The sequence below is a fragment of the Mauremys reevesii genome, linkage group 1 (genome assembly GCF_016161935.1).
Source record: "Mauremys reevesii isolate NIE-2019 linkage group 1, ASM1616193v1, whole genome shotgun sequence".
NCBI classification, from domain to species: domain Eukaryota; kingdom Metazoa; phylum Chordata; order Testudines; family Geoemydidae; genus Mauremys; species Mauremys reevesii.
Genome location: NC_052623.1, coordinates 336,688,437 through 336,714,832, shown reverse-complemented (window position 1 = coordinate 336,714,832; position 26,396 = coordinate 336,688,437). Strand labels below are relative to the sequence as shown.

The window sequence follows — 26,396 nt, the reverse complement described above, 5'->3', positions numbered from 1 at the left end:
GAACTTGGGTATGAAGTGACTGAGCTGCTAACAAAAACATGCAATCTCTAAATACTGTGCCTATATTTTAAAAAAGTTCTTGGGGTGATCTGAGGAATTACAGAGCAGCAAGCCTCACATCTGTATTGGACAACTGGTTTAAATGCTAGTTAAAAACAGAACAGTAAAATATCTAAAAGATCAGTATATGATAGGGTCGAACCAGCAGTTTCTCCACAGGAAACTTGTATCTCACTAATCTATTAGTATTCTTTGAACATTTCAGTGAAGTAATTAATAGAGGAGTAATGGCTGATAAAACTTATTTACACTTTCAAAAGGTTTTGGATTAGGTTCCTCTCAAGAGACTACTACAGAAAATAAATTGGTATGAGTGAGAGGTAGAGTATTGCCATGGGTCAGAAACTAAAAACAAGAGATAGGATTATATATGATTGATATTCATTATGACAAAAGGGTAATAACAGGGTACTTCAAGATTCTGTACTAGATCCAGTGTTGTTTACTATATTTATTAATGATTTGGAAAAGGGAGCAAGTAGCAAAGTAGCAAAACATATAGATGACAAAGCTATGTATGATAGTCAAGACTAAGAAGGACTGGGGATCAACTTCAGAGAACTAACCAAACTAAATGAATGGGCAATATGAAGGCCAATAAAGTTCAATGCTGATAAATACAAAGTAATGCACATGAGAAGGAAAAACTACACATGAACCTTACAAGGTTCTTAGTTAATTGCCATCAACTTAGGAAAGGAACTCTGGCTTCTTCATAGACAACTCAGTGAAGACTTCCGCTCAATATGCAGATGTGGTCAAAAAAGCAAAACAAGACATCTGGATGTATAAGGAATGGGACAGAGAATAACTCATAAAAATATTATAATGCCATTATATTAATCAATGATGCATCCTGTTCTTGAATACTGTGAGAATTACTGGTCACATCACCTCAAAATGGATATTGCAGAATTAACAGGAATTCAGAGAAGGTCTCTGAGGATGATATGGGGCATGGAAAACTCTTCATGAGACTGAAAAAAAATGGGACTGTTTACTTTAGAAAGACAACAAAACAAAGGATGATAATAAAAGTATATAAAATATTGAATGGCATAGAGAAAATAAACCAGAATGAGTGGTCAGTAAGTGAAATTCAAACTGTGGCAAATTCAAAACTGATTAAAAGGAAATCCTTTCACATAATGGGTAATTAGACCATGGAACACACAAATACAAAATGGGGAATAACTGGCTAGGCAGTAGGACTGCTGAAAAGGCTTGGGGGTGGGGAGGGGCAGGATTAGAAAACCTGACCCGTGAGGAAAGGTTTATAAAACTGGGCATGTTTAGTCTTGAGAAAAAGACTGAGGAGGAATCTTACAAGTCTTCAAATATGTTAAGGGCTGCTATAAGAGAAGACAATGATCAATTGTTCTCAATGTCCACGGAGGGTTGAACAAGAAGTAATCAGCTTAGTTTATAGGAAGGGAGATTTAGGCTAGATAGTAAGAAAACATTTTAATTCAAAGATATATACTGTCAAAGTCATCTCTGTTCTCTACCCATACGCTTTATTCTGGACCAGGGACGAAAGTAACTTAAAGGACTTACCGGTACGCTGGAGTCCTGAGCGTGGGTTGGGGCTTCAACTGGAAGAGGCAGGACCTCAACCGGAAGAGGCTGGGCCTTTAAATCTTGATTTAAAGGGCCCAGGGATTTAAAGGGCCTGGGGCTCCAGCTGTGGGGGCAGCGGCTGGGAGCCCCAAGGCCCTTTAAATCACCCCCAGAGCTACCAGCTGTGGAGGCGGCTGGGAGCCCCGGTGCTAAGGGGCGATTTAAAGGGCCCAGGGCTCCAGCTGCCACTACTGCAGGGGAGCCCCAGGCCCTTTAAATTGCTGCCCAAGCCCCGCTGCTGGATCCCCTGGGGTAGTGGCGGCAGCCAGGGGCTCTGTTGGTGATTTAAAGGGCCCTTTAAATCACCGCCTGAGCCGCCTCCACCACTGAGGGGCTCTGGCAGCAGGGCTCTGGTGGCAATTTAAAGGGCCCGGGGCTCCTGCCGCTGCCGGGAGCCCCAGGCCCTTTAAATTGCCGGCCTGGGGAAGCTGGTCTGGTCTGGCACACCATACTGGCAAGAGCCAGTACAGTGTGCCAGACCGGACCGGCTTACTTTCACCACTGTTCCGGACCATTACAGATTAGAAGAACACAGGAGCACCACAGTGTACCTATGAGAGAAAGCACCTCATGTTAAATGATCTCCTCTTAACAATGCTTCCTTTGAAGTTATGTTCAGCTGCCCTCTATGGGGCAGATGTTCACTATAAGATGAGGTCTTGGTGAATGACAAAAGACTCTCAAAGGACTTTGTTTTCTTTTAACTAATGGCTGCAAGGCTAAAATGAAATTATCAGCTATGTTATCAATCTCAGAAGTGAATCTGTACACCATACACATGTGCACTGAGCTTCCCCATAGAAATTCAAGTACTTGTGCTCATCTCTGGTGTTCCTATGTGAGAAATTCACAAGAATCCATGTTCTTGTAAATTTCAAAAGCTTACAGAAAAATAGAGGATGGTGCTAAAAGCATGTTGGTGCTTAAAACTAGGTTTGGCACAATGATTTTTATTTTCTATATTTTATTTTATATAAGAACCTGAAGGAGAGACTGAAGGTTTGGGTGCAGTGACTGACTCTGGTTCTGAAATAGGAGATCCTTGATGAGAGGTAACATTACTGGAGGGCTGATGGAGACTCAATGCAGTATTGTCTTGGCCAAGATGAAGCGATTAAAATCAATGTTGCTTTATCTTGTCTTAGCTTCCTGATTACCCTGGGGTTGAGAGAAAGTGGAGAGAATTTATAGAAGTAGCCAACCAGACCATGGGAGAAAATGGAGACTGTGACTGAACCAGCCTGTGGACTTGCCCATGAGCAGAACTTCCTGAATTTGTTGTTGAAATCTGTCATGATCAATCTACTAACAGGGCTCTCCACTGCTGAAAGATCAGAAGAAGGAGTATGTCCTTTTCCGATGGACTACTCATGATGGTGCACGTGACTCCCTCAGCAGGTTTTACCATTGGTGTTTTTCTCTCCCAGAAGATGGGAGATACACAATTCCTGATCCATATGTTCCAAAGATGGAAAGCTTCCTGACATAACCAATTGGATCTCACACACAGCACTACCCAATTCCTGAGGGTGGGCATAAACATCTCACTTGCTCAGCAAATCACCTGCAGCTCCAGCACATTTGTGTGTAGAGACACTTCTTGGCATGACCAATGAGCTTATGCCTTCAGTGTGTTAAAATGGGCAACCGAATCTGTCCTGGACGTGTGTGTTACTAATGTCATGGTCAGTTCTGGGTCTAGAAAAGCAACCCCCACTGAAAACACTGCATGGTTGTAACCACCAGTCTAGGGATCTAAACATTCATGCAGGTGCGCAAAAAAACATTCTGCAAGGGATAGGCAGACAAAAGGACAGCGTGCTGCCTTCCTGGACCCAAGACACGAGACCTCACTCTAAGATTGGAAAAACTTCTAAAGTCGACGGACAAGGATCCATTGGTGATGGTTCATATCACCACTACAGACATTTCATTGCAGGATATCTCACAGATAATAGATGACCCTCAGGGAACTTGGAAACATATTAAAGAAGAATGTCCAATGATCTTCTCCGAGATCCGTCCTCTCTCACAAGCACAGGAAGGCAGAAGATTCTGGAAGCGAACTGCTGGCTAAATAAGTGGAGGAGGATTTTGGTTTTATGGAGCATTGGTCCTCCTCCTACAGGGAAAGAGCTGTATAATTTGGATGGCCTCCACCTCAGTAGAAGGGGAAACAAGCTCTCAGGGACAGGCTGGCCTGAGTAGTCAGGAGGACATTAAACTAATAGCAAAAAGGAGAGGGTAAAAAAATTGTCAGAGAATAGCCTAGAGCCCTCAAATGGCAGATTTTCAATTGAGTTTTGCAGTTCTTTAGGAATTCCTGATGCCTAGAGCGAGGAGGAACATCTTACATCAATTCCAAAGGCCATGGATCATGCAGCCATATCTACAGCATCAACTGCTGCCTGTAGTAAAATCCTTGCCACAAGGTGTCCTTCAGAGACTAAAGCCATAAATTGTTCTCTATAGTCTTCCAGCAGTTTGTCCACAAATTTGGCAATTGCAAAGAAATTAAAATTATACTTGGGCAATAGAGCTTGATAATTTGCTACCATCATTTGATGTGGAATAAGCCTGTCTGTTATGCTCCTTGTCTTTAGGAACAAATTTAGGGTGTGACTGGCACAAAAGTGTTTATTTGCTGCTGTGATCACCAATGAACTGGGAGTGGGATGAGTGAAGAAGTAATCCAAGTCCTTCTGGGGAAACTTGATATCTATTCGCTCTCTTGGTAGTCAATGGTATGGTCTGCCAGAGTGAGAGCTCCACAAAAGCCTCATTAATTGGAAGGTTTCAGAGTAGCAGCCGTGATAGTCTGTATCCGCAAAAAGAACAGGAGTACTTGTGGCACCTTAGAGACTAACAAATTTATTTCAGCATGAGCTTTCGTGGGCTACAGCTCACTTCTTCAGATGCACAGAATGGAACATACAGACAGGAGATATTTAAACATACAGAGAACATGAAAAGGTGGAAGTATGCATACCAACAGGAAGAGTCTAATCAATTGAGATGAGCTATATCAGCAGGAGAAAAAAAAAACTTTTGAAGTGATAATTAAGATGACCCATAGAAGGTGTGAGGAGAACTTAACATAGGGAAATAGATTCAATTAGTGTAATGACCCAACCATTCCCAGTCTCTGTTTAAGCCTGAGTTAATTGTATCTAATTTGCATATTAATTCGAGTTCAGTGGTCTCTCTTTGGAGTCCGTTTTTGAAGGTTTTTTTGTTGCAAAATTGCCACCTTCAAGTCTGTCACTGAGTGGTTAGAGAGGTTGAAGTGTTCTCCCACTGGTTTTTGAATGTTATGATCCCTGATGTCAGATGTGTCCATTTATTCTTTTGCATAGAGACTGTCCAGTTTGGCCAATGTACATTGCAGAGGGGCATTGCTGGCACATGATGGCATATATCACGTTGGTAGATGTGCAGGTGAACGAGCCCCTGATGGCATGGCTGATGTGATTAGGTCCTATGATGGTGTCACTTGAATAGATATGTGGACAGAGCTGGCATCGGGCTTTGTTGCAAGGATAGGTTCCTGGGTTAGTGTTTATGTTGTATGGTGTGCGGTTGCTGGTGAGTATTTGCTTCAGGTTGGGAGGCTGCCTATAAGCGAGACTGGCCTGTCTCCCAAAATCTGTGAGAGGGAGGGATCATCTTTAAGGATAGGTTGTAGATCTTTGATGCGTAGGAGAGCTTTTAGTTGGGGGCTGTAGGTGATGGCTAGTGGCGTTCTGTTATTTTGACTTGAAGGTGGCAATTTTGCAACAAAAAAACCTTCAAAAACAGACTCCAAAGAGACTGCTGAACTTGAATTAATATGCAAATTAGATACAATTAACTCAGGCTTAAACAGAGACTGGGAATGGTTGGGTCATTACACTAATTGAATCTATTTCCCTATGTTAAGTTCTCCTCACACCTTCTATGGGTCATCTTAATTATCACTTCAAAAGTTTTTTTCTCCTGCTGCTGCTAACTCATCTCAATTGATTAGACTCTTCCTGTTGGTATGCATACTTCCACCTTTTCATGTTCTCTGTATGTATAACTATCTCCTGTCTTTCTGTTCCATTCTATGCATCCGAAGAAGTGAGCTGTAGCTCTCAAAAGCTCATGCTGAAATAAATTTGATAAACTCTGAGGTGCCACAAGTACTCCTGTTCTTTTTATTAATTGGAAGGGCACCCCTTCTTGGAGCTGGGATCTGTAAAATGTCAAGGATGGTTTGCTGATTCTTTAATGAGTTCTACCCGAATTCCCTGAGAATTGGCCACTTGTCTCATCAAATCCTGGAACACCTTGTAATTTCTGGGTGAGGAGAGAGACTCAGGCATGAACATATCAGCCGCAGACAATGACAAAATATGGAGTAACATCTATGCGTTCCTCCATTATTTCTCCTTTCTCAAGGAAGGTGCAACCTGGATAGGGGAAGGACTGGTTAAGGAACTGGTTCAAGGGCTTCTCAAGGTTGAGAAGGAACTCTCTTTTTAGCATGAGACACTGACAAGCATCCAAATTCTCTTTGACCAGCCATGACCAGTAAGACCTGGGTCACTCATGGAGAAGGACACCATATAGTAGATTCCTTATAAGACCACCATTCCCTAGGTACCAAGTCCCTGTTGTGATGCCAGTACGCTGATGTAGGTGTGTGTGAAGGTGACACTTGGCCCACTGAGGTTGAAGGAAGCATCAGTAAAGGAGACCCCGTATAATCAATACATGATATAGGATAAGGTGGTCAAAATGCCGAGGATATAATCAGTGCCAACTGTACCAGGGGAGCTGCTGGTGCCAACAGAATCAGCCTAAGAGCGACAACATCAACGGTTCCAACAGTGCTGGCCATGTTAGCACAGTAGACTGCATCAGCAGCGTTAGCCTCACTGGTAGTGCTGATTGCACAAACCATGTTGATTGTACGGAAATTTTCGGTAGCAGTGCCTGGTTGGGCCGCACATGTGCAGTAGCCGTTTCATAGCGCTGCAGGAGTCTCATTCAGTGCACGCACAGCCAGACCCCCTCAGTTCCTTCTCTACTGTAGAGTCCTAGAAGAGAACACTAAAGTAGAGAGGAGGAGGCTGGGTAGTGGAGCACCCACAGGGACACACATCTTGAAGAACCTTAACCACAGCACAAGGTAAGTAGCCCTCTCTTCTTCTTCGGGTGCTGCCCCTATGGGTGCTCCACTTCAGATTAATGTACAGCAGTACTCCTTACGGTTGGGAGGGGACTTTGGAGTTATGTGCATAGTAGAAGTGCAAAGGACCATAAGGCCTAGTAGGGCATCCACTCTGGAGTCCTGTGTAATGGCATAGTGATTGACAAAAGTATGTTCTTACGCCCACGTGGCAGCTCTATAAATTTCCAAAATGGGTACATTATGCAGAAATGCCACAGATGTTGCCATAGCCCAAGTAGAATGGAATCTAAGCCTCGTTGGGGCTTCTATCTTATGCGTGTGGTAGCATAAGAGAATGCAGTTCGATATCCACTTAGAAAGCTGCTGTTTGGATATTGTAGCACCTTTGGATCATTCAGTCGTTGAGACAAACCACCTTGTGGATTTACGGAAAGGTTTCATTCTGTCTAGATAGAAGGCTATAGCCCTTTGGACATCCAAGGTGTGAAATGCTGCTTCCTGTGCGGTTTTGTGCAGTTTAGGGTAAAATGTAGGGAGATTAATAGGTTGGTGATGGGGAAGGTTGATGCCACTTCGGGGAGGAATTTCGGATGAGGTCGCAGCGTGACCTTGTCCTTGAAAAAGGTTGTGTAGGGTGGGTTGGCCATTAGTGCACTAATCTTTCTAACCCTTCTAGCAGATGTGATAACCACCAGGAATGTTACCTTCTTAGACATGTGTAGTAATGAGCAGGTAGCCAGTAACTCGAAGAGGGGTCTCATTAGTCCCTTGAGCACTAAGTTCAGATCCCACGTAGGCATGGGTGAATGTACTTCAGGGTGAAGATTCTGGAGGCCAGCCAGAAAGCATTTTATAGTCAGATGTGTATATGTTGAGAATCTGTTCATCTTGTCGTTGAAGGTGTTAATCGCCATGAGGTGTACCTTCATAGAGCTTAATGACAGTCCTGAGTTCTTCAGCTCTAAAGGGTACTCTAGCACCATTGGTAGTGGCATGGTGCTAGAGCGAGCTGTTTGGTTAGACTCCATGTGGAAAAACATTTCCATTTTTGCAGGTAAGTACTGCACATGGATTCATGTCTGCTGTTCAACACATGTTTGACTTGTTCCGAACAGGTTAACTTGTGTGAATGGAACCATGGAAAAACCATGCTTTCAGATGGAGTTTCTCCAGTTGTGGACGGAGGATCTGGCGATTGGCCTAGGACAGGAGGTCTGGTCTCATTGGAAGAGCCCACGGAGAATGAACAGACAAACGCAGCAGGTAAGGGTACCAGGTCTGTCTGGGCACGCTCAGGCAATCATGATCATCTTGGCCATGTCGTCCTGTATCTTGCGTAGGACTGTCTATCAGCGGGATTGGCAGGAACGTACACAAGTGTCTTGTCCCACTGGATTAGGAAAGCATCCCCTAGAGATCAGGGACCGAGTCCTGCCCTGGAAGACAACAGAGGACATTTGTGGTTCTGCACTGTGGCGAGTAAGTCGACGGATGGAAACCCCCATTGATGGAATATCTGTTGTAAGATTGTAGGGTTCAATTCTCATTCGTGCTTCTGTGAGGACCTTCTGCTTAGTCTGTCAGCAGTGGTGTTTTGGCATCCTGGAAGGTAAGAAGCTGAAATGTCAATGTGGTGTTGGATACACCAATCCAATAGTCTCATGGCTTCGGTGCATAGGGAGCCGGGATCAGACTCCCCTTGTCTGTTGATGTAGAACATGCACGTGACATTGTCAGTCATCACACAAGTTGATTCATTCTTTATGAATGGTAGAAAGTGGAGACAAGCATTCCTTACTTCTCTGAGTTTTAGCAAGTTTATGTGAAGGCATGTCTCTGATGGAGACCACCTGCCTTGTACTGTGAGTTGGTCCAGGTATGCCTTCAGCCCAGCAAGGAGGCATCTGCTGTGATCATGACTGAAGGTGGTCTGTGGTGAAAAGGGACTCCTACACAAAGATTTTCGGGCCTCATCCACAACTGTAGAGATGTTAGCACTTCAAGAGGTGGTGTTACCATCATACTGAGGCTGTTTGGTGGGTTTGTATACTGAACTCAGCCAGCCCTGGAGACACCGAATGCATAACCTGGCATGTTTTACCACAAATGTGATGGCGGCCTGTACTTGCTTCAGTTCATGGGCAGATGGAGACAGTGTCTGAGATGTTTGATGGCCAGAAATCTGGCATGAGGTAGACACACACTGGCTTGAATTGAGTCTAGGTTAGCTCCAATGAAGTCTAGTTGTGTGGGTACCGATGTTGACTTCTGGATGTTCAGTTGCAACCCCAGTTTTTGAAGAGGTTGATGGTCAGTCGTGTGATTGTTTTGGTCTGTGTACATGTGACCTTTGAGAAGGCAATCATCTAGGTATGGGAAAAGTACGATCCCTTGTTTGCACAGGTGAGCTGCGACTACTGCAAAGGTATTGGAGAACACGCTTGGTGCAGTAGATAGTCCAAACGGGAGCACTCTGTATTGGAAATGGTCCTGTCCCACTGTGAATTGGAGGAATAGTCTGTGAGATGGATGTACTGTAATGTGGAAATATGCATCAGAAATATGCTCAGTGGTTTGAGCATTGGCCTGCTAAACCCAGGGTTGAGAGTTCAATCCTTGAAGGGGCCGTTTAGGGAACTTGGGTAAAAATCTGTCTGGGGATTGGTCCTGCTTTGAGCAGGGGGTTGGACTAGATGACCTCCTGAGGTCCCTTCCAACCCTGATATCCTATGATTCTATCTTGTAGGTCAAGGGCCAAAAACTAGTCCCCCTGTTCCAGCGCTGGGATTATTGTGCCTAAGGTGACCATCTTGAATTTTTGGGAGCGTACAGATTTGTTGAGTTTTCGTAGGTCTAGTATCAGGTGCCATCCACCACTTTTCTTCTGGGTTAAGAAATAGTATGAATAAAAACCTTTCCCCTCTGTATTGTGTTGATACTGGTTCCACAGCACCTAGATGTCTACTTCCAGTCTTAAGAGGTGTTCGTGACACAGGTCCCTGAGGAGGGATGGGGAGGAAGGTATGGTGGAGGGCAAGTAAAAGGGATGGAATAGCCCGACCGTATTATTTCTAAGACCCAATGGTCTTGGGTAATGCGCTCCCATGCCTGGCGGTGGTGCAGGCAGTGACCAAATGGGAAGGTAAGGGCTGGTGTCAAGAGGAGGTCATTCAGACCCTTGACCAGACCTCCAAAACCGTGGTTTGTTCCCTGAAGGTTGAGACACCGCTGGCTGTGGTTGTGTCTGTCAGCATAAAGGTGGCCTATTTTTGTGTCTGCCCACCTTGTACAGTCTGGATTGAATGCAGGTATATTGAGTATCCCTGGTTCATTGGTAGAGTTGGTACCGCTTCCTTTCATGGGGCAGTGTATAGATACTGAGCGTATGAAGAGTCACGCAAGAGTCCTTCATGGTGTGAAGAACTTCATCAGTTTCAGCCAAAAAAAAGTTTGTCCTTGTTGAAAGGTAGGTCCTCTACCTTTACTTGTAGCTCTTTCAGTATGCCGGATGACAATAGCCAGGAGGCTCTGCGCATCATTATAGCTGTGGCAATGGTACAGGCTACATTATCGGCAACATCCAGGGAGGCCTCTAGGGCCATCCTTGTGACCAGTGGTCTCTCAATAAGCACAGATTTGAATTGTGCTCTCCTGTCTTCAGGGATCTCAGTGGTAAACTCGAAGTGTTTTCCATAATTATCTAAATCATATTTAGCCACAAGGGCACTGTAGTTGGCAATCCAGAATTACAATGTCGAGGTGGTGTAGACCTTGCAGCCCAAAAGGTCCAGTTGCTTATGGTCTTTGCCCTGTGGTGTAGATCAGTGTTGAGTTTGTTTGGTCCTGTGGTTAGCAGCTTAAATCGCTAAAGAATTCAGTTGTGGCTGGGCAAACAGGAAGTTATTTCTTTGGCTAGCACATATTTTCGGTCCACTCTTTTGCACGTTGGGGGGTGGGGGGGAGGAATGGTGACTGGGGTCTGCCACACCATGGTGACTGGGGTCTGCCAGGTCTAGAATAGCATCATTTATGAGTAAGGCTATTTGAGGAAGAAGATGGTTGCAAGATTTTTAACAGTTTATGTTGATTTTCTTGGACTTCAAGTGGGATGTCCTGGCTAATTGCTATACATTTGAATAACTCCTGGAATTGTTTAAAGTCATCAGCCAGGGTGGGTGGAGGTGGCATTACGGCTTCATCAGGAGAAGAATTATGTTCAGGGGATACTTCCTCAGGAGTGGGTTCTTCCTCTGGTTCCTCTGCTATCTCCTCTGTGGTTGGTTCAGACCTAGTTGGAGAGCACTTAGGAGAAGGTTTCGGGGTGTCCTTCTCTGATTCAGGTTGAAGTGATTTTTCCATTAGGATCATTTTTTGAGGTGGAGATCCCGGTCGCTCTCACCTTCAAGTTGCTACAGTGGACACACTTGGATGGTACATGCATCTCTGAGGCATCTTACACAGAGAGTGTGCCCATCAGGGCACAGCATAGCTTCTTTACAAGAGCCACAATTTTTTTAAACCAGAGAAGCCTGGCATGATCAAAGTAAAGTCCCAGGTGGACCGAGAACTTTTTGAGGTTCGTGCTCCACAGGAAGCAGGGAACTGGGGAACACAGGAAAAAAAAAAGAATTTTTTTTTATACAACACTAACTACTCATCTAAGGAAAGTTAAACTGAAGCTAACAATTAACTATTTTGCCATCTCCAGGGGTAGAAGCTGACGCACTACCCCGAGCTCCGTCTTCAGTCGAGGACGATTGAGAAAGAACTAAGGGGGTCTGGCTGTGTGCTGAATGAGACTCCAACGGCGCCACGAGACAGCTATTGCACACGCATAGCCCGACCAGGCACTGCTACCAAAAATATCCAATTAACAGCGCCGAGATACAATATCACCTGAAGTAGAGCACCCACAGGGCCACACATCTTGAAGAACCTCAGTTACTGCACAAGATAAGTAACCCTTTCTTGCACTGACGGTGCAGACCATATTGATGTTGCTGGTTGTCACAGCAGTGCTGAGCAACATGACTGCACTGAAGGTGCTAAGTGTTCCAATTGCATAGAATAAACAATAATGCTGTTAGCTTTGGATGTACTGGCAGAGCCAATAGTCCTGAAAAAGCTGCAGACTGAAGAGTCCAGTAGAGGGAGACATCAAATCTCTTCCAAGACAAAGATCTGGGGAGTTAAAGGCACCAAGAGAGGTGAGGACTCTAGTCAAAGAGCTTAGTATATCGATAATGCCAAAATAGGGTGTTTTTCATTACTCCAGAGTGGGACAGGTGAAGACACCAGACTTCATGGTCCCAGAGCCAACAGCACTGCCTCAGACAGAGCCAACGTGCTCTTGTGCTTTTGATGTGCTGAACCAGTTCCAGAAGACTTACTGTACAATTTCTTTAGAGATGTAGATTTCTGAATGCTTCTCAGGATGAGAACACTTAGAGCACTGAGATGACAACAGAAGAAGATGAAGATCAATGTTTCTCATCCAACTTCTGCTTAAAGTCTTGTGCTAGACGAGGGGCACTCCTGATACAGAATCTGTCGGTTCAAAGTTAGGGGTCCAGTTCTGATACTGGACACACAGGTCTCATTGTGTCCATTAGACGGACCTTGGAACAATAGTCTGTCTGCTTTTTCATTGTAGTGGGCAAGGATGCACAAATTGGCCATTTGTCCCTCACATGCCCTTCCCCTAAGCAGAATAAACATCTTTCTTGTCTATTCGTGACAGAGAACACAGCCCTGCTCATAGCACATAATTATGAAGAAATCCTTGGGTTTCAAACCAACCCCTGGGATTTACTTTAGATTTAACTAACTACCTTAACACTAATTAAACTAACCCTAGTATAAACAACTATTTACAAAAAGATTTTTAAAAAGCTGGCTGAACTGCAAAACTATGGGAAGCACAGACGCTTGCCACTGGCCAGGAGAAGGAAATGAGAGGATGGTGGTAGACACGCCCACTTTGCAGCCTTGGCTGGGCTCATGCACCATCTAGACATACTGCAGACAAGAATCTCACTTCAGTGCACTAGACTCGCACTGACCTAAAGTGGAATCTAATGTGCACAAATACTTGAAGAAACATTATAACACAAATCGTCAACATCACATGTCAAAATATACAAAGTAAATATCCTTAAATCAAACTCTAATAAGTTCTCAAATAGCATTTTTCTTACTTTGCCTACCTGCAAATTTTGATTATTATAGATGGATATATTTTTAGCTGGTTTGTGTGTGAGGTGAAATCATAGTTTACCAACATTTACTGATAAAAAAAATCTAATTCTCCTAAACCTATTTAGAATACATTCCACTCTCAGGAATGAGGAAAGAAGGAGTGGCCATTGCTTTCCAGTGACCCCTGCCAGTCAGTACAGGAATAACATTGTTTGGCCCCAAGAGCTTGCTCCACTCTGCTGGCTGTGTAGGAATAAGCTGTCTTGCTCCATCAAAATGAACGAGGGCTCTTAATTCAACTACACTATATATGCCCGAGATCATTAGTATTTCCTTGTTTCCCCATGCATTTGTGAACTTATTGAAACATTTCAACTATTCTAGCACTGGGCCTTTTTCTAAAGTAGAAATAGCTTATAATGTTACATTACTGGAATAACTTTTTTAGAAGTTATGTATGGTATAATTCATTTTTCCTACAAACCCACGTTGAGTAAGTCTTTCATGAATTCAAAGTTGTTGCTCAGATGACTCAAACTCACATTTTATTAGTAGTAACGTTTATATTTAGAGTAATAAATATGTTGGTACCAACAACACACTACAACAGAGACCCTAATTACATGAAAATTCCATTTCAAATATGAATCAGGATCTTAAAATGTATCATTTCCAAACAGTATCCTTTATTTTCCCTTTTAGCACGGAAAATAGTTTGCAAAGACTGTATAGGAGCTATAGAAATAAACCAAAACTTAAAACTAAAATAAATGTTTTATATCTTACACACATCCGTTCCTGAACACTTTACAGAAACAAAAATGAAGTGTTGAGAAAAGGATAATCCTTTCCAGGAAGCTACAAATTAAGCAGCAAAACAAGGCAGTTCACTAGAGCCACCCAAAGCTGCAGAAAAAGTCAAAGGCATACAGCTCCTCGCAAAGAGAGACACATATATACTGCAAACACAAAAACAGCAAACACAGAGCATTAATGAACTGTAATACATAATGAGGATATAACCTACCATTTAGTAATTGCACTAAATGTAGCTAAAAATGGTGGCCTTTCACATACTGGGATTAACAGATTATATCAGTAAGAGATGCCCTAGTTGAAACAAAAGATGCAGCCATCTGGTTTCTCGAATCAACATAAAGTAATAAATTGGGGAGATTACTGAGGACACATTCCAAACCATGTAGTTGTATCACTCTTAGGAGAGCGGAGACCCAAAAAAGCTATGCCATGTCAAAATAACACTAACACATAACATTATCTTCAACCATTTTTTAATCAAAAGGACCTCAGAACACTTTACAAACATTAATTAAACCTCACAATGCTCTTCGGAGGTAAATCATATCACAGATGAGTATCTAACGATCAGAGAGATTAAGCGATTTACTCAAGGTCACATAGCAAGATGCTGGCAGAGCTTGGAATAATAATCAGAATTCTCAACTCCCCATTATTTTTCAAGCACCCAAAAATATACTAGGCAGCAGATAAAACAAATGAAAAGAGAGTCTTTAGTCTAAAGAGCATACAGACTGAAGTGTACAAAATGTAGTAAGTGAGGGTCATAGACAAAGCTTGTTTTACCTGTTAGCTATTTCCCCTCCACTTCTCTCAGAAGAGAGGCCAGAAGGAGTTTTAGAGAGAACTTCTAAGGTGGCCTGGCAAACAGTTTCTGAGAGGAAGATCCAAGCATAAGGGCAGCTTGGAACAGAGGGGCTGTCAGTGTTTGGGTGGGGAAGATGCAGAAGTGGGGATGCAAAAAAACCCACAGGCAAGTGAGTGGAAGGGATGCAATGTATGAAGGTGAGAATATGAAAGGAGAGGAGGTCAGAGATGAAAGCAGGGATTGCATGATACAGGGCCTTGAAGGCAAGAAAAAAAGAGTCAATGTGATTCCCATCATCTGCTCCACCTAGTGAACCAAATTCATCCTCTCCCAAGAAAATGAGGGTTATTCATAGCAGCTCCAAAATTAGGCTTTTCACATAGCACCCATGAATAAGGAACCATTAGTTCAGGGCTTGAAAAATATCAGAGTACGCCTATTAGCCCGAAGGCTAAACCAACTATAGCCCAATAAAAAGGACCAGTGAGCTCCAATGACAACAGCTCCAGCCCCTCAGGCCCCCTCCCTCCCCGCGGGCCGCCAGCCCCAGTTCCCCTCCCGCCCCGCGGGCCACCAGCCCCTGTTCCCCTCCCTCCCCGCGGCTACCAGCCCCTCAGTCCCCTCTTTCCTCCCCCATTCCTTCCTCGTGTGTGGAAGCTGCTCTACCCCCCGCCGCTCATCCTCTTCCCTTCCCCTACCCCACAGAGCCTAAGCCCCCTCCCCGCATACTATCGCCTTATCCCTGCCCCAGTATGCGTAGGATCCAGAGCCAGCCTGGCGCCCCCCACCCACGCGGGGTGCGTAGCCTGCCCCCTCTCCTCCCGTGTGTAAGGAGGTTTTTCCTCTGCTCCCGACCCCGGTAACCGTTGGGATTCGAGCCTTACCGGTTACCCGGCGCCGCGATGAGGCGGCAGCGGGGAGAGCGCGCGCCGCAGACAACAGCAGCTGTGCGGGGGTAACGAAAGGCAACAGCTGTAGGGAAGCGCGAGCTCGACAATGAGGCAGAGCCGCGACGGCAGCAACAGCGCGCGGCCGGGATAGAGAGGCGGGAACAATGCGCGGCCAGGATAGAAGGGAGGGAAAAGGGGCGGTGCTTCAAATGACGCTCCGCCCTAGCCCGAGGCAAGACATACGGAGCTTCGTCATCACGTCACTTACCATCTTCCGTAAGATTTAAGTGGGCTCCCTCCCATTAGACTACATGAAGAGGGGCGGGAGCTATATTTGATGGATGGCAACTTTATCCAATGGGAGAGGAGGTGAGGCGGGATTACGTTAGATGGGTCCGTCTCTACCACAATAGGAGTCGCTGACTTGATGCTGTCCTGTTTAATTGACGTCCCTGTCCCTGAATTGGAAGAAGGGAAAACTTGGGCGGGCTGAGTGTGAATTGAGCTTCTCATATACCCAATGGCTATGGGGCGAAGGCAGGGCTCAGTTTGATGGGCATCTGGTCTACCTAATAGACGTGGTACATAGACGGCTTCAACTTGATCGGCTCCTCTGCTGCCCAATGGGCGCTGGCAGAGTCTGTTTAACGCGTGGTGGGCTAGCCAATGGGCGCGCTGTAGAGATGGTCTGAGCGTCTCTCGCGCTCTGTCTTTTCCCTAATGAGGGGGGCCGTCCTCTCCAGCTGGGACCCGTTTGCTGGCTGGGCCCCTCGCAACGCGTGTGGGGGCCGGGGGCTGCGACGTGATGAGCCGAGACCCTGCGAAGGGAGAGGGCAGGCTCTGGCCTCGGTCGCGGGGTGAGGCAGCAGCGGGTGCTGCGCAGGGCGGCCCGGGCCTGCCTGGTAGGTACAGGGAGAGGCGGGGCCTCTCGTCTCCTGGTCCCGGGGACGGGTTCCCACCGGGGACGGGGCTAGCTGCTGTTGCGGGGGCCGAACCCGCTGTCCGTGCCTAATGCGGGCCCATCACAGGCCGAACAGGCCGCAGGGAGGGCGGGAGGGAGCTGGTGCACGGAGGGGACCCCGCCCCCGAGCCTTTCAGAGCTGGCGGTTGGTTGAGGCGACCCGCTGCGCGAGGAACCAGAGCAGAGGCGCGAGAGGGCAGCGCAGCTGGCAGGCAGCGCGAAGCCTCCCCTTGGACCCAGGGGAGCTGCGAGTCCGGCCAGGGCAGAGGCGCCATTTCCCGGGGGGGTGGGGCGCAACTTTAACCATGTTTCCTGGGGCTACTTAGGCACTTGAACAAACTAGTTTTGTTATTTGACAGGAGCCCTGTCTCTAATTCCTTTATAAAAGAAATTTAAATAAATATTAGACCCACTAAGCCCTAATAACATGTTCTGTCATCTTGTGGCAAGTCACTTAAGGGACTGGTTAGGTTTAAAATGTTAACGTATATTCTTACTTTATTACTAACTCTGTGGAGAGCGAGAGCCCCTGTCAGGCCTCCTCCCCTCTGGGAGGAGAGCAGGGAACAGAGACATCTGGGTTCTATATAAGAACATCAGGGGCTATATGGTGTCAGACCAAAGGTCCATCTAGCCCAGTATCCTGTCTTCTGACAGTGGCCAATGCCAGGTGTCACAGGGGAATGAACAGAACAGGCACTGAGCAATCCTCAAGTTCCTCTGTTGCTCACTCCCAGCTTCTAGCAAGCAGCAAGGGACATGCAGAACATGGTGTTAGATCTCTGGCTAGTAGCCATTGCTGGACCTATCCTCCATGAACTTAACTAGTTCTTATTGGAACCATTATAGTTTTGGCCTTCACAACATCCCCTAGCAAAGAGTTCCACATGTTGACTGTGAAGAAATACTTTGTTTGTTTGTTTTAAATCTGCTGCCTATTAATTTCATTTGGTGACTCCTAGTTCTTGTGTTATGAGGAGTAAATAACAATTCCTTATTATTCTGTTAGCTTTTTTAATTGAGCTGGTGTTTTCAGAGAACTATCCACGATGACTCCAAGATTTCTTTATTGACGGGTTCAGCTAATTTAGACCCCATCATTTTATATGTATAGTTGAGATTGTATTTTGCCAAGTTCATTACTTTGCATTTATCAGCATTGAATTCTTCTGGCATTGTGTTGCCCAGTCACCCAATTTCTAACTCTTCGCAGTCTGCTTTAGACTTAGCTATCTTGAGTAATTTTGTACTATCTGCACATTTTACCACCTCACTGTTTACCCCTTTTTCCAGATCATTTATGAATATGTTGAATAGGACGGTCCCAGTACAGACCTCTGAGGGACACCAGTATTTACCTCTCTCCATTCTCACCTTTTAGTCCTACCCTTTGTTTCCTATCTTTTAACTGAAGTCCCTGGCAGAGCTTTTAGGATCATCCTTAATTTACTTTAATGCTAAGTCTTTTGTTATCTTAATCACCCTGCCTCTGTTTATAAACAAACTCCCTGCCCCAAAGGCTGTGCTGCTTCCAGCTTCAGAACTTATCACATATCACACTAAGGCTGTGGCTACACTTAGCACTTCAAAGCGCTGCCCCGGTAGCGCTTTGAAGCGCTAAGTGTAGTCAAAGCACCAGCTCCCGGAGAGAGCTCTCCCAGCGCTGTCCGTACTCCACCTCCCTGTGGGGAATAACGGACAGCGCTGGGGGCTTTGACCACACTGGCGCTTTGCAGTGCCACAATTTGCAGCGCTGGAGAGGGTGTGTTTTCACGCCCTGCTGCAGCGCTGCAAATTTGTAAGTGTAGCCAAGCCCTCAGGCTGTTGCAGTTAGGAGCTCTGTCTGGGGCTACAGTGAGTAGATCTCCCCTAGGAAACGGGCGGAGGGGCTAGAGCCCTCCCCTACCCCCCCCATGGCACCCCTGGGGCAGGGGTGGAGACTCATGCACTTCAGGGAACGTCAGTGACTCACAAGCACCTTCTGCTGTGAAGGAACCCTGCTGACACAGAGGACAGGAATATAGCTGCTGCCTGCTTCAAGTAATCGCCTTGAGTGGGGAACAGACCAGGCAGTGCAGGGAGACCCTGAGGCATTCATGATCTCAGAAGTCAGCTATGAATTCCAGAAACCTGCTTCTCCTAATTGGCCGGGCCTAACCACAGGAAATGCTCCTCTAGACTCAGGCTTGGTTGGCCTACACATGATACTTACAGCAGCATACCTGTGTCACAGGGGTGTAGGGGAAAAAAAACACCAACATAACCCTCACTCTTGATGTATCCATCAGCAGAAGTATTTGTCCATCATCATTTGGCCAACATCATTCAGGGAGGTGCTGTTCCTACCTTGACAGAAAAAAACACTCCTATCAGTGTTATACTAACCTTCTAGCTGCTCTCTTGCTGCATATATATATGCCCCCCCCTGGAAATTTCCACCACTTGCATCCGAAGAAGTGGGTATTCACCCACGAAAGCTCATGCTGCAAAACGTCTGTTAGTCTATAAGGTGCCACAGGATTCTTTGTTACTCCTATCAGTGTAGGCCAGTGGTTTTCAAATTTTTTTTCTGGCAACCCAGTTGATGAAAATTGTTGATGCCCGTGAACCAGTGGAGCTGGGGATGAGGAGTTTGGGGTGTGGGAAGGGGCTCTGGGCTGGGTCAAGACTGGGGGTGCAGGCTCTCAGGTGGGGCCAGGGATGAGGGGTGCAGGAGGGGGCTCTGGGTTGGGAGGGCTCATGGCTGAGGCAGGGGATTGCGGTGTGGGAGGGGCTTTGGGCTGGGGGTGCAGGCTCTGGGCTGGGGATGAGGGTTTTAGGGTGCAGGAAGCAGCTCCAGGTTTGGGGGGGGGCTCAGGGCTGGGGCACAGGCTTGCCTCCAGCAGCTCCCGGTCAGCAGCACAACCAGGGTACAGAGGCAGGCTTCCCGCCTGTCCTGGCACTGTGGACCACGCTGCACCCTGGAAGCAGCCAGCAGCAGGTCTGGCTCCTAGGTGGAGGTGTGCAAGTGGCTCTGCATGGCTCACACCCACCACACAGTGGCCAATGGGAGTGCTGAGCAGGTGCTCAGGATGGGGTCTGCGCATGGACCCCTGTGGGGCCCCGCCCCCAGCGTAGGAGCCAGTCCTGCTGCTGGCTGCTTCTGGGGCGTAGCACGGTGTTGGAACAGGTAGGGACTAACCTGCCTTAGCCGGGCAGCACCGCCAATGGGACTTTTAATGGCCTGGTCCATGGCGCTGACCAGAGCCGCTGCGACCCAGTCCCTTCCATTCCATGACCCAATTCTGGGTTGCGACCCATGGTTTGAAAACCACTGGTGTAGGCTATGGCTACACTCCAGTCTCCAGCGTATAGCCATAGAGTAAGGGTTTATTGACTTAGGGAGTTATTCTGGATTAAACGAATTTAGAATATGGCATTTATGGGGGAGTAAGAGCATCCACTAAAACAGTTAATCTACTTTAAATTAACACCCTACTTTATTCCAGATCAGTTTTCAGGGACAGACAAGCCTTAATATCCCAAAATAAAAGGGATATCCATGATTCTTGCTGTTGGTGCCTTTAGGCCAGCAAAAGGAGGCTGAGAATATGAAGTGTCCCAAATAACGAGGCAACTGACAATAACTTATTCCCCAAGAGCAGAGAATAACAACTGTACAGTATATGCCAAAAACACAACAGAAGATGGTATTTCTTTCCATTTGGATAATTAGTTGGAGCTAGTGAATGTCAGTTTTCTTTCCCTAAAAAATGTAAATGTTCATTTTTAACTCAAGAGAAATAAAATGCTTTGGCCTAGTAAGATAGATTTGTGACTAAAGCCATTCAATAAGGTAAAATGCCCATGGATTAGTTGAAGAAAATTGATCAGGACAATCATTCTTAACATTCAGTGCTACAGGAATGAGGTTGTTCCTTGAACTGAAACATTGTTTTAGGATATCCTTATCCTTTTAAAGGTGAGTAGAACAGTTTTTAAAAAAATTGAGTCCAAATCATTAATATACTATTACCAAAACATTGACCTTTTCTTACCTGCCAAGCTCTACGGTCAGGTTCTACCCTTGTTTCGTGCATCAATATTTCCACTAAAATAAATGAGTTGCACACACACACATCCTCCAAGAGCAAAATTTTGACTTCAAGAAACCTAAAAGAGCAGACAAGATTTTCTGCATTTCTTGGATCATATCATACTCCCTACATCCCAATGTGGAGAGGAGCCTCCATGCTTGATTTTCAACTCCCCATTCAGAGTGTGTTGCCTTTTTCTGTGGCGCATTCCCTGTAAGAGAGAATTTCCTCATAGCACAGTTCTATTGGAGCCATCCTGCCTGAGTGCTGGGGACCAGTGGTGGTGCAGGGACAGAGGCTTCTACAAGATCTCCTGGGATCTGACAAATTTGTCTCACTGAGGTAAAGGATCGACCCCAAACCCCCCTTTACAGGATACAATGAGGAAACCTCTAAGGAATTCTAGTAGAGATGTCCAAACAAAAGCCCCCCTTCCATAGTTTAACATGTTTTGGAGTAGGGGGAATGGAGGAGAGATGGATGATGTAATCTCTTGTTGTTAGGTCACCATTTTTATGGAAGGAAGCTGTCCGTTTGGTATATGTAAGTGTTTTGGCTATACATGTCTTGTTAAGTATTCCTTCTCTAAAGAACATATTTAAACTACTGGTTTTTATTCACATTTTTACATCTAATTTTTCTTTCCAATAAGTTTCTCTCATAATTTTTCTCAACTAGGGGAAATTTAGCCCCTTTGAGAAGCACCAAATATATAAATTATTAGTTGGGACTGTCCTCATTGTCTATATTGAATATAATCAGGTCAAGATCATTGGTCAATGGGCAGTTTCCAGTCCAGTGATTAACTCATCTTTATCCATCATAATGTGGTCCAAAATAGTTCTTGTGTTGGGTGCAGTATCTTTTTGTGTTAGAAAATAGTCATTTATAAGTTTATAAATTCCAATGTTTTACTACCAGCTGCATAAAACCTCTATTTCATGACTCTCAAATTGAAGTCCTCCATAACAACCATTTTTTCCCCCATACATTAAACAGGTACAAAAGGAGTAACTTAGAGGACAGTTTAAGAACAGCCTGTTTCGATTTGGTGGTCTGTAACAGGTCTCCCCAGTAGTTAGCACAGTGATCTATATGCAGTCATGATCATATAGTTTTGCATTAATCATAACTCTGAAACAGGTAGTGGTGTCACTATCCTTCCTAAGCAGGTTATAACCAATGATATTTGACATTCCAGACCTGTGATTTGTCCCACCCATTTCATTAAGGTCAATATCAATTTTCTATTCATTGAGAATTTTCAGTTCCTCTTGCTTGTTACTCATACTTCTAGCATTGTTAAACAATTTCTTCTCTTCACATGCTTTCCCACATCTGTTCAATGTGTTCGGAACATGTTGAATTTGAGTTCTTACCACATTTGCCTCCTCCACTCTCACCTTTCTTTGTTAGGTTAATGCTTTCCAGGCTGCTTCTGCTAGTCTCCAGCTGAGAAATTTAGCCCCCATAACCCCCAGCCTGCGAGATGCAGGCCATCTCGTTCGTAGTGCTCCTCCTCGCACTGGAATGTGGCCTACTGTTCCACAAAATATCCACTTGTAGTGCAGCCAGCAATTCATCTCCTTCAGCCTTCTATTCATAGGACTAGAAGGATCTATGAGAATAGATAGAAGCCTTAATCCTAAATTAACCTTAACTTTGGACTTCTCTGTGCAGCCTGTCACCTTTGTGAATCTCTCTAGATTGTGGTCTCCAAAGCAGAAACTGTATTTGTTGGTTTGTACAAGGCTGAACACATTATCAAACACTTTTTCCAGGATTATGACATACATGGAAATGTTACGTTACTTAGTCGCTGCCAAAGCACAAATAGTGTGCAAATTTCTCTAAAAATGGATGCTGCTCTTGTAAATAGCAAAGACACTCATTGAAATGTCGTGCAAACTGCGGCTCAGACTGAATGATCTAAGGGAAACTTAATAAAACTTGGTCTTTTATCTTCTTCAGCTCCTTTTCAAAATCTAAGTCACTTGTAATCTGTATAGTTCCATGTGATGCGAAGTCATTGGTTCTAATGTTTCATCAGCAGTAGAGACTTGCCAATTTACTTCATAATCCTGTCCAGTCATGCAATTACATGTCAAATATTTGCTCCAGGGAGACAACACACCATCCTGTTATCCTTCTGTCCCTTGCTGAGTTCTCTCTCCACTCTTCTTAATATGGAATCACTACTGACAATTGTTTGCATTTTCAGGATGATTGAATAACCTGTCACAAGGCAAACAGCTACCAAACTGCAAGGATGCCCATCAGCTATGTCCCCTATAGCTTCCTGTTCCATTCCTCCAGAAAGAGAGTTCCTCAATAGTTGACTTACTGGTTATCTGATAACTATTTGATAATTCTAGCCAGGCTGAATGCCTCCTAGCCCTGTGTCACAAGTGATCAGTTTGTTTCTTCGGTTTCTACTCTTTCTAGTTCCCTTGGTGCCAATCCTTCCCCTTGTGGTGTCTGTGGCAACAGTTGCTGAATCTGGTTATCCAAGTAGTAGTCGCCTTCTTGGATGATGTGCATTTATGAAAGTACCATTTCCAGACCACATCTCCTTGATAGTACCCCCACCAGCCAGGCAGCATTCTTGTTTTATCCCTTGACAGCAGCTTTTGTTGTTTATTCCTTTCTATGGGAATTTGGAATCAGAGCATGTGGGAGAAGTACATTCAGTAAACAATGGGTCTCTGCACTTAAGTAGATAGGAATATCTTTTTCTGTCTCCTGGGCAAAGCTCCTTGCTTCTTAAAGATTAAATCAGAAGAAAGTTGTACAAATCTGAATATGTGCTGTTAGGCAACTGAGGTCCTCTTTGGAAAAATGTCTATAGGGTTTGACTTTCTGAAATCACCACCTGATAGAGAGTGGGAGAGAAATAGTGGAAGCAGAAAAATCTGTGTAACCATGGATCTAAAACACATTTCTGAGGATGTGGGTAGGAGGGGTTTGGTATTTTTGAAATCACTGGTCTATCTTTCCTGCTTTGAAATTTTCTCTCTAATATTGTAGAAGCAGGTCATATATAGGGCTGTATGCAGGAGCCCTCAGAACTCCAGCTCTTGTGACACCAAGCTAAAATCATGAGCAACTAGAGCTGTGAATAGGAAACAAAATAAACTTAGATTGTAATTGGAGCCTGTTTGTGCATACACACCATATCCAGTTCAGCGGGGCATTGGTCCCTGACTGCCCTCTAAGCACTCCTGTAATACAACTCATGTCAGAGCCCACACTAACTGCGCAAAGGGCTGAGTGCCTACTGGCTAAGTTATCACAAAAATTGTCCTTAATCTTTATTAAGTTTCCCTTAGATCATTCAGTCTGAGCCGCAGTTTGCACGACATTTCAATGAGTGTCTTTGCTATTTACAAGAGCAGCATCCATTTTTAGAGAAATTTGCACACTATTTGTGCTTTGGCAGCGACTAAGTAACGTAACATTTCCATGTATGTCATAGTCCTGGAAAAAGTGTTTGATAATGTGTTCAGCCTTGTACAAACCAACAAATACAGTTTCTGCTTTGGAGACCACAATCTAGAGAGATTCACAAAGATGACAGGCTGCACAGAGAAGTCCAAAGTTAAGGTTAATTTAGGATTAAGGCTTCTATAGTTTAACTGTAAATTGCTGTATTTGCTCTGCAGAGTGTTTTGTTAGGGACATGAGGTTGGGGGCTTGGCTAATTGGCTTACAAAAGCATTCAGGTTTATGAGTGATGAATTAATTTGGGAAGAGGACCAGAATTAAAATGCTCAGTGTTAAGTCTTGTATCATTGGAAGAACAGAGTCATAAAATGGAAATGAGAAATATGGTCTACTATCTAGGTAAGGTGGGATTGTGGTGGGTTCTGAAAGCAAGAACAAAAAGTGAAACTTTTGCATGCGATTCTTCAAGATATATTCCATATGTTTTGGATATGCCATTTTTTTGACTTTTTTTTTTTCCCCTTGTCTTAGGTTGTTGCTGAGAGTTGGGGGAAAATAACTCCCTATCAAAGCTGTTTAAATGAGAATGTCCCTGGCGCAGAGAGTGCTGCTCACATGGCTTTTCACATTACTCTTCCTGATCATGTTGGTGTTAAAATTGGATGAGAAAGCACCATGGAACTGGTTTCTTATCTTTATTCCTGTTTGGATATTTGATACTATCCTACTCGTTATGCTAATTGTAAAAATGGCTGGGCGATGCAAGTCTGGTTATGACCCTCGCAATGGTTCTCAAAATATAAAGAAAAAGGCCTGGTACCTCATCGCAATGCTGCTTAAATTAGCTTTCTGCCTTGCCCTCTGCGCTAAACTGCAACAATTTACTGAAATGAAACTAGTGTATGTCTTTATCCCCTTATGGGCCTTACTCATGGGGGGAATGATTGAGCTTGGATATAACATCTTCTATGTACGAAGAGACTAAGTTGTAACAACTTTTTCAAGTTGACCAATATCAAATTACTGGATCATCCTATCTTGGTACAAGCTTAAACTGCACACAGCAACTACAAATGTCATTCTGAAAATTTTATTTAAGACAGGCTGGTATTAAAGTGGATTTGTTCAGTTCTTATTTTAGAACTGTCACAAATATCCTCATGTAAATAAAGTATGTTTGACTTCAGCTGTGTTTCTAAACATGACTTAATTTGTTAAAACAGCTTCACGGCCTCATAAAGCTACTAGACCATCCATTCTAAAGAGTGCAACCTGTTTAAATGCTGGGAAGAGGATTTAGTTTTCCACTACATATTGTACTATTAAGTTCCAGGGAGCTACTTACAATAGTTCTAATACAATTTTCTATAATGTACTAAATTTCCTTTTGAGCGTTGATAACAGATGAAAGTAATTAAAGTAGGGCTAATAGCCCTGCCTATTACAATGGCTGGATACTTCACATAAGATGCTGTTTTTCTGTAATTTACAACCATGCCAGACTAACAGTTCAGGCTGAAATTTTCCAGGGGGTTTCTGTCTCAGAATTATTTTTTTAGTTATTTTTGGCTAATATGGTTCAGCCATTTCTTAGTCAGGTTCTCTTTCAAAAACTCTAGCACTCCTGGATTTTGGAGCAAGGAATCTGAAATGGGGGAGGGAGTTACTTTGTGTCAGGGATGCGCCTTTTTCAGTCTCTGTGACCATCTGTACAAATCTGGGCAAGTTATAAGCCTTTGGGCAAAAAAATGTTTGCACATGTTCAGTAGAGGCATGAGCTAAGAATCTCAGAAGATTCAGTTCCCTCTCACAGCTCCTAGTGCTGATCAGAGTGTTCATGTAGCATCCCCACAAAGCCCAGGGCAACAAGGGTGAAGTCAAACTCCAAGTTATAGCTGCTCTGGGGCTAACGACTGGAAATAAGACCTGGGAGCTTCTCTGTGCTGACAGTGACCTCCCTGTTGGAACCAAAGCAGCCTCGTGGAAGCTGTGTGATGCAAGTGGAGAGAGGACAAGACCCACACCTAGGAAATTGTGGAGTAGATTAGTAGAAAGAGCCTGGGGGTGGGAACTGGGCCTCCCCAGATAAGGAGACTAGGTCTGTAACCTAGCAGGCACCTAGTGGGCCTGGGGGAAGGAGACACATCAGACAAGCTAGGGGAGATGAGGATGGTGAAATTAGATGAGACACCCAGGGAGGGAGACTGACTGGGAGCCAGTGGGGATGCGACTGTGTGTGTCCAGGGGTTAAGGGAGTGTGTAGCTGGAGGCTGAGAGGGAAGAAAGATCAGGGAATGGGCAAGGAGATGGATAAGCATCCTGAAGAGCGGAGAAGACAATTGACTAGGTTAGAAAACTGGGA

General features: G+C 44.7%; 2 protein-coding genes across 9 annotated transcripts in view; one reads left to right on the top strand and one right to left on the bottom strand.

The window, feature by feature from the left end:
- The window catches only part of PHTF2 (putative homeodomain transcription factor 2), a 174,070-nt gene extending 157,840 nt beyond the window's left edge, over window positions 1-16,230 (bottom strand). The window contains exon 1 of one of the 4 annotated variants that reach the window (XM_039517872.1): window positions 16,123-16,230. The gene's annotated coding sequence lies outside the window, so the exon portion shown is untranslated. Of the gene's footprint in view, window positions 1-15,455; window positions 15,479-15,547; window positions 15,690-15,821; window positions 15,986-16,122 lie in introns of those variants that run through there. The other 3 variants (XM_039517871.1, XM_039517865.1, XM_039517873.1) reach the window with 3 other exon arrangements.
- Window positions 15,601-25,220, top strand: TMEM60 (transmembrane protein 60). Of its 5 annotated transcripts, none has more exons than XM_039517907.1 (2): window positions 15,601-15,618; window positions 24,566-25,220. In XM_039517907.1, exon 2 carries the CDS (start codon window positions 24,615-24,617, stop codon window positions 25,017-25,019), a length of 405 nt encoding a protein of 134 aa, XP_039373841.1. In that variant the 5' UTR covers window positions 15,601-15,618; window positions 24,566-24,614; the 3' UTR covers window positions 25,020-25,220. The 5 variants fall into 5 exon arrangements, with proteins under 5 accessions (XP_039373841.1, XP_039373828.1, XP_039373824.1 ...); XM_039517894.1 differs by lacking the exon at window positions 15,601-15,618 and adding an exon at window positions 15,691-15,829; XM_039517890.1 differs by lacking the exon at window positions 15,601-15,618 and adding an exon at window positions 15,735-15,922.
- The last annotated feature ends 1,176 nt before the right edge of the window (window positions 25,221-26,396 follow it).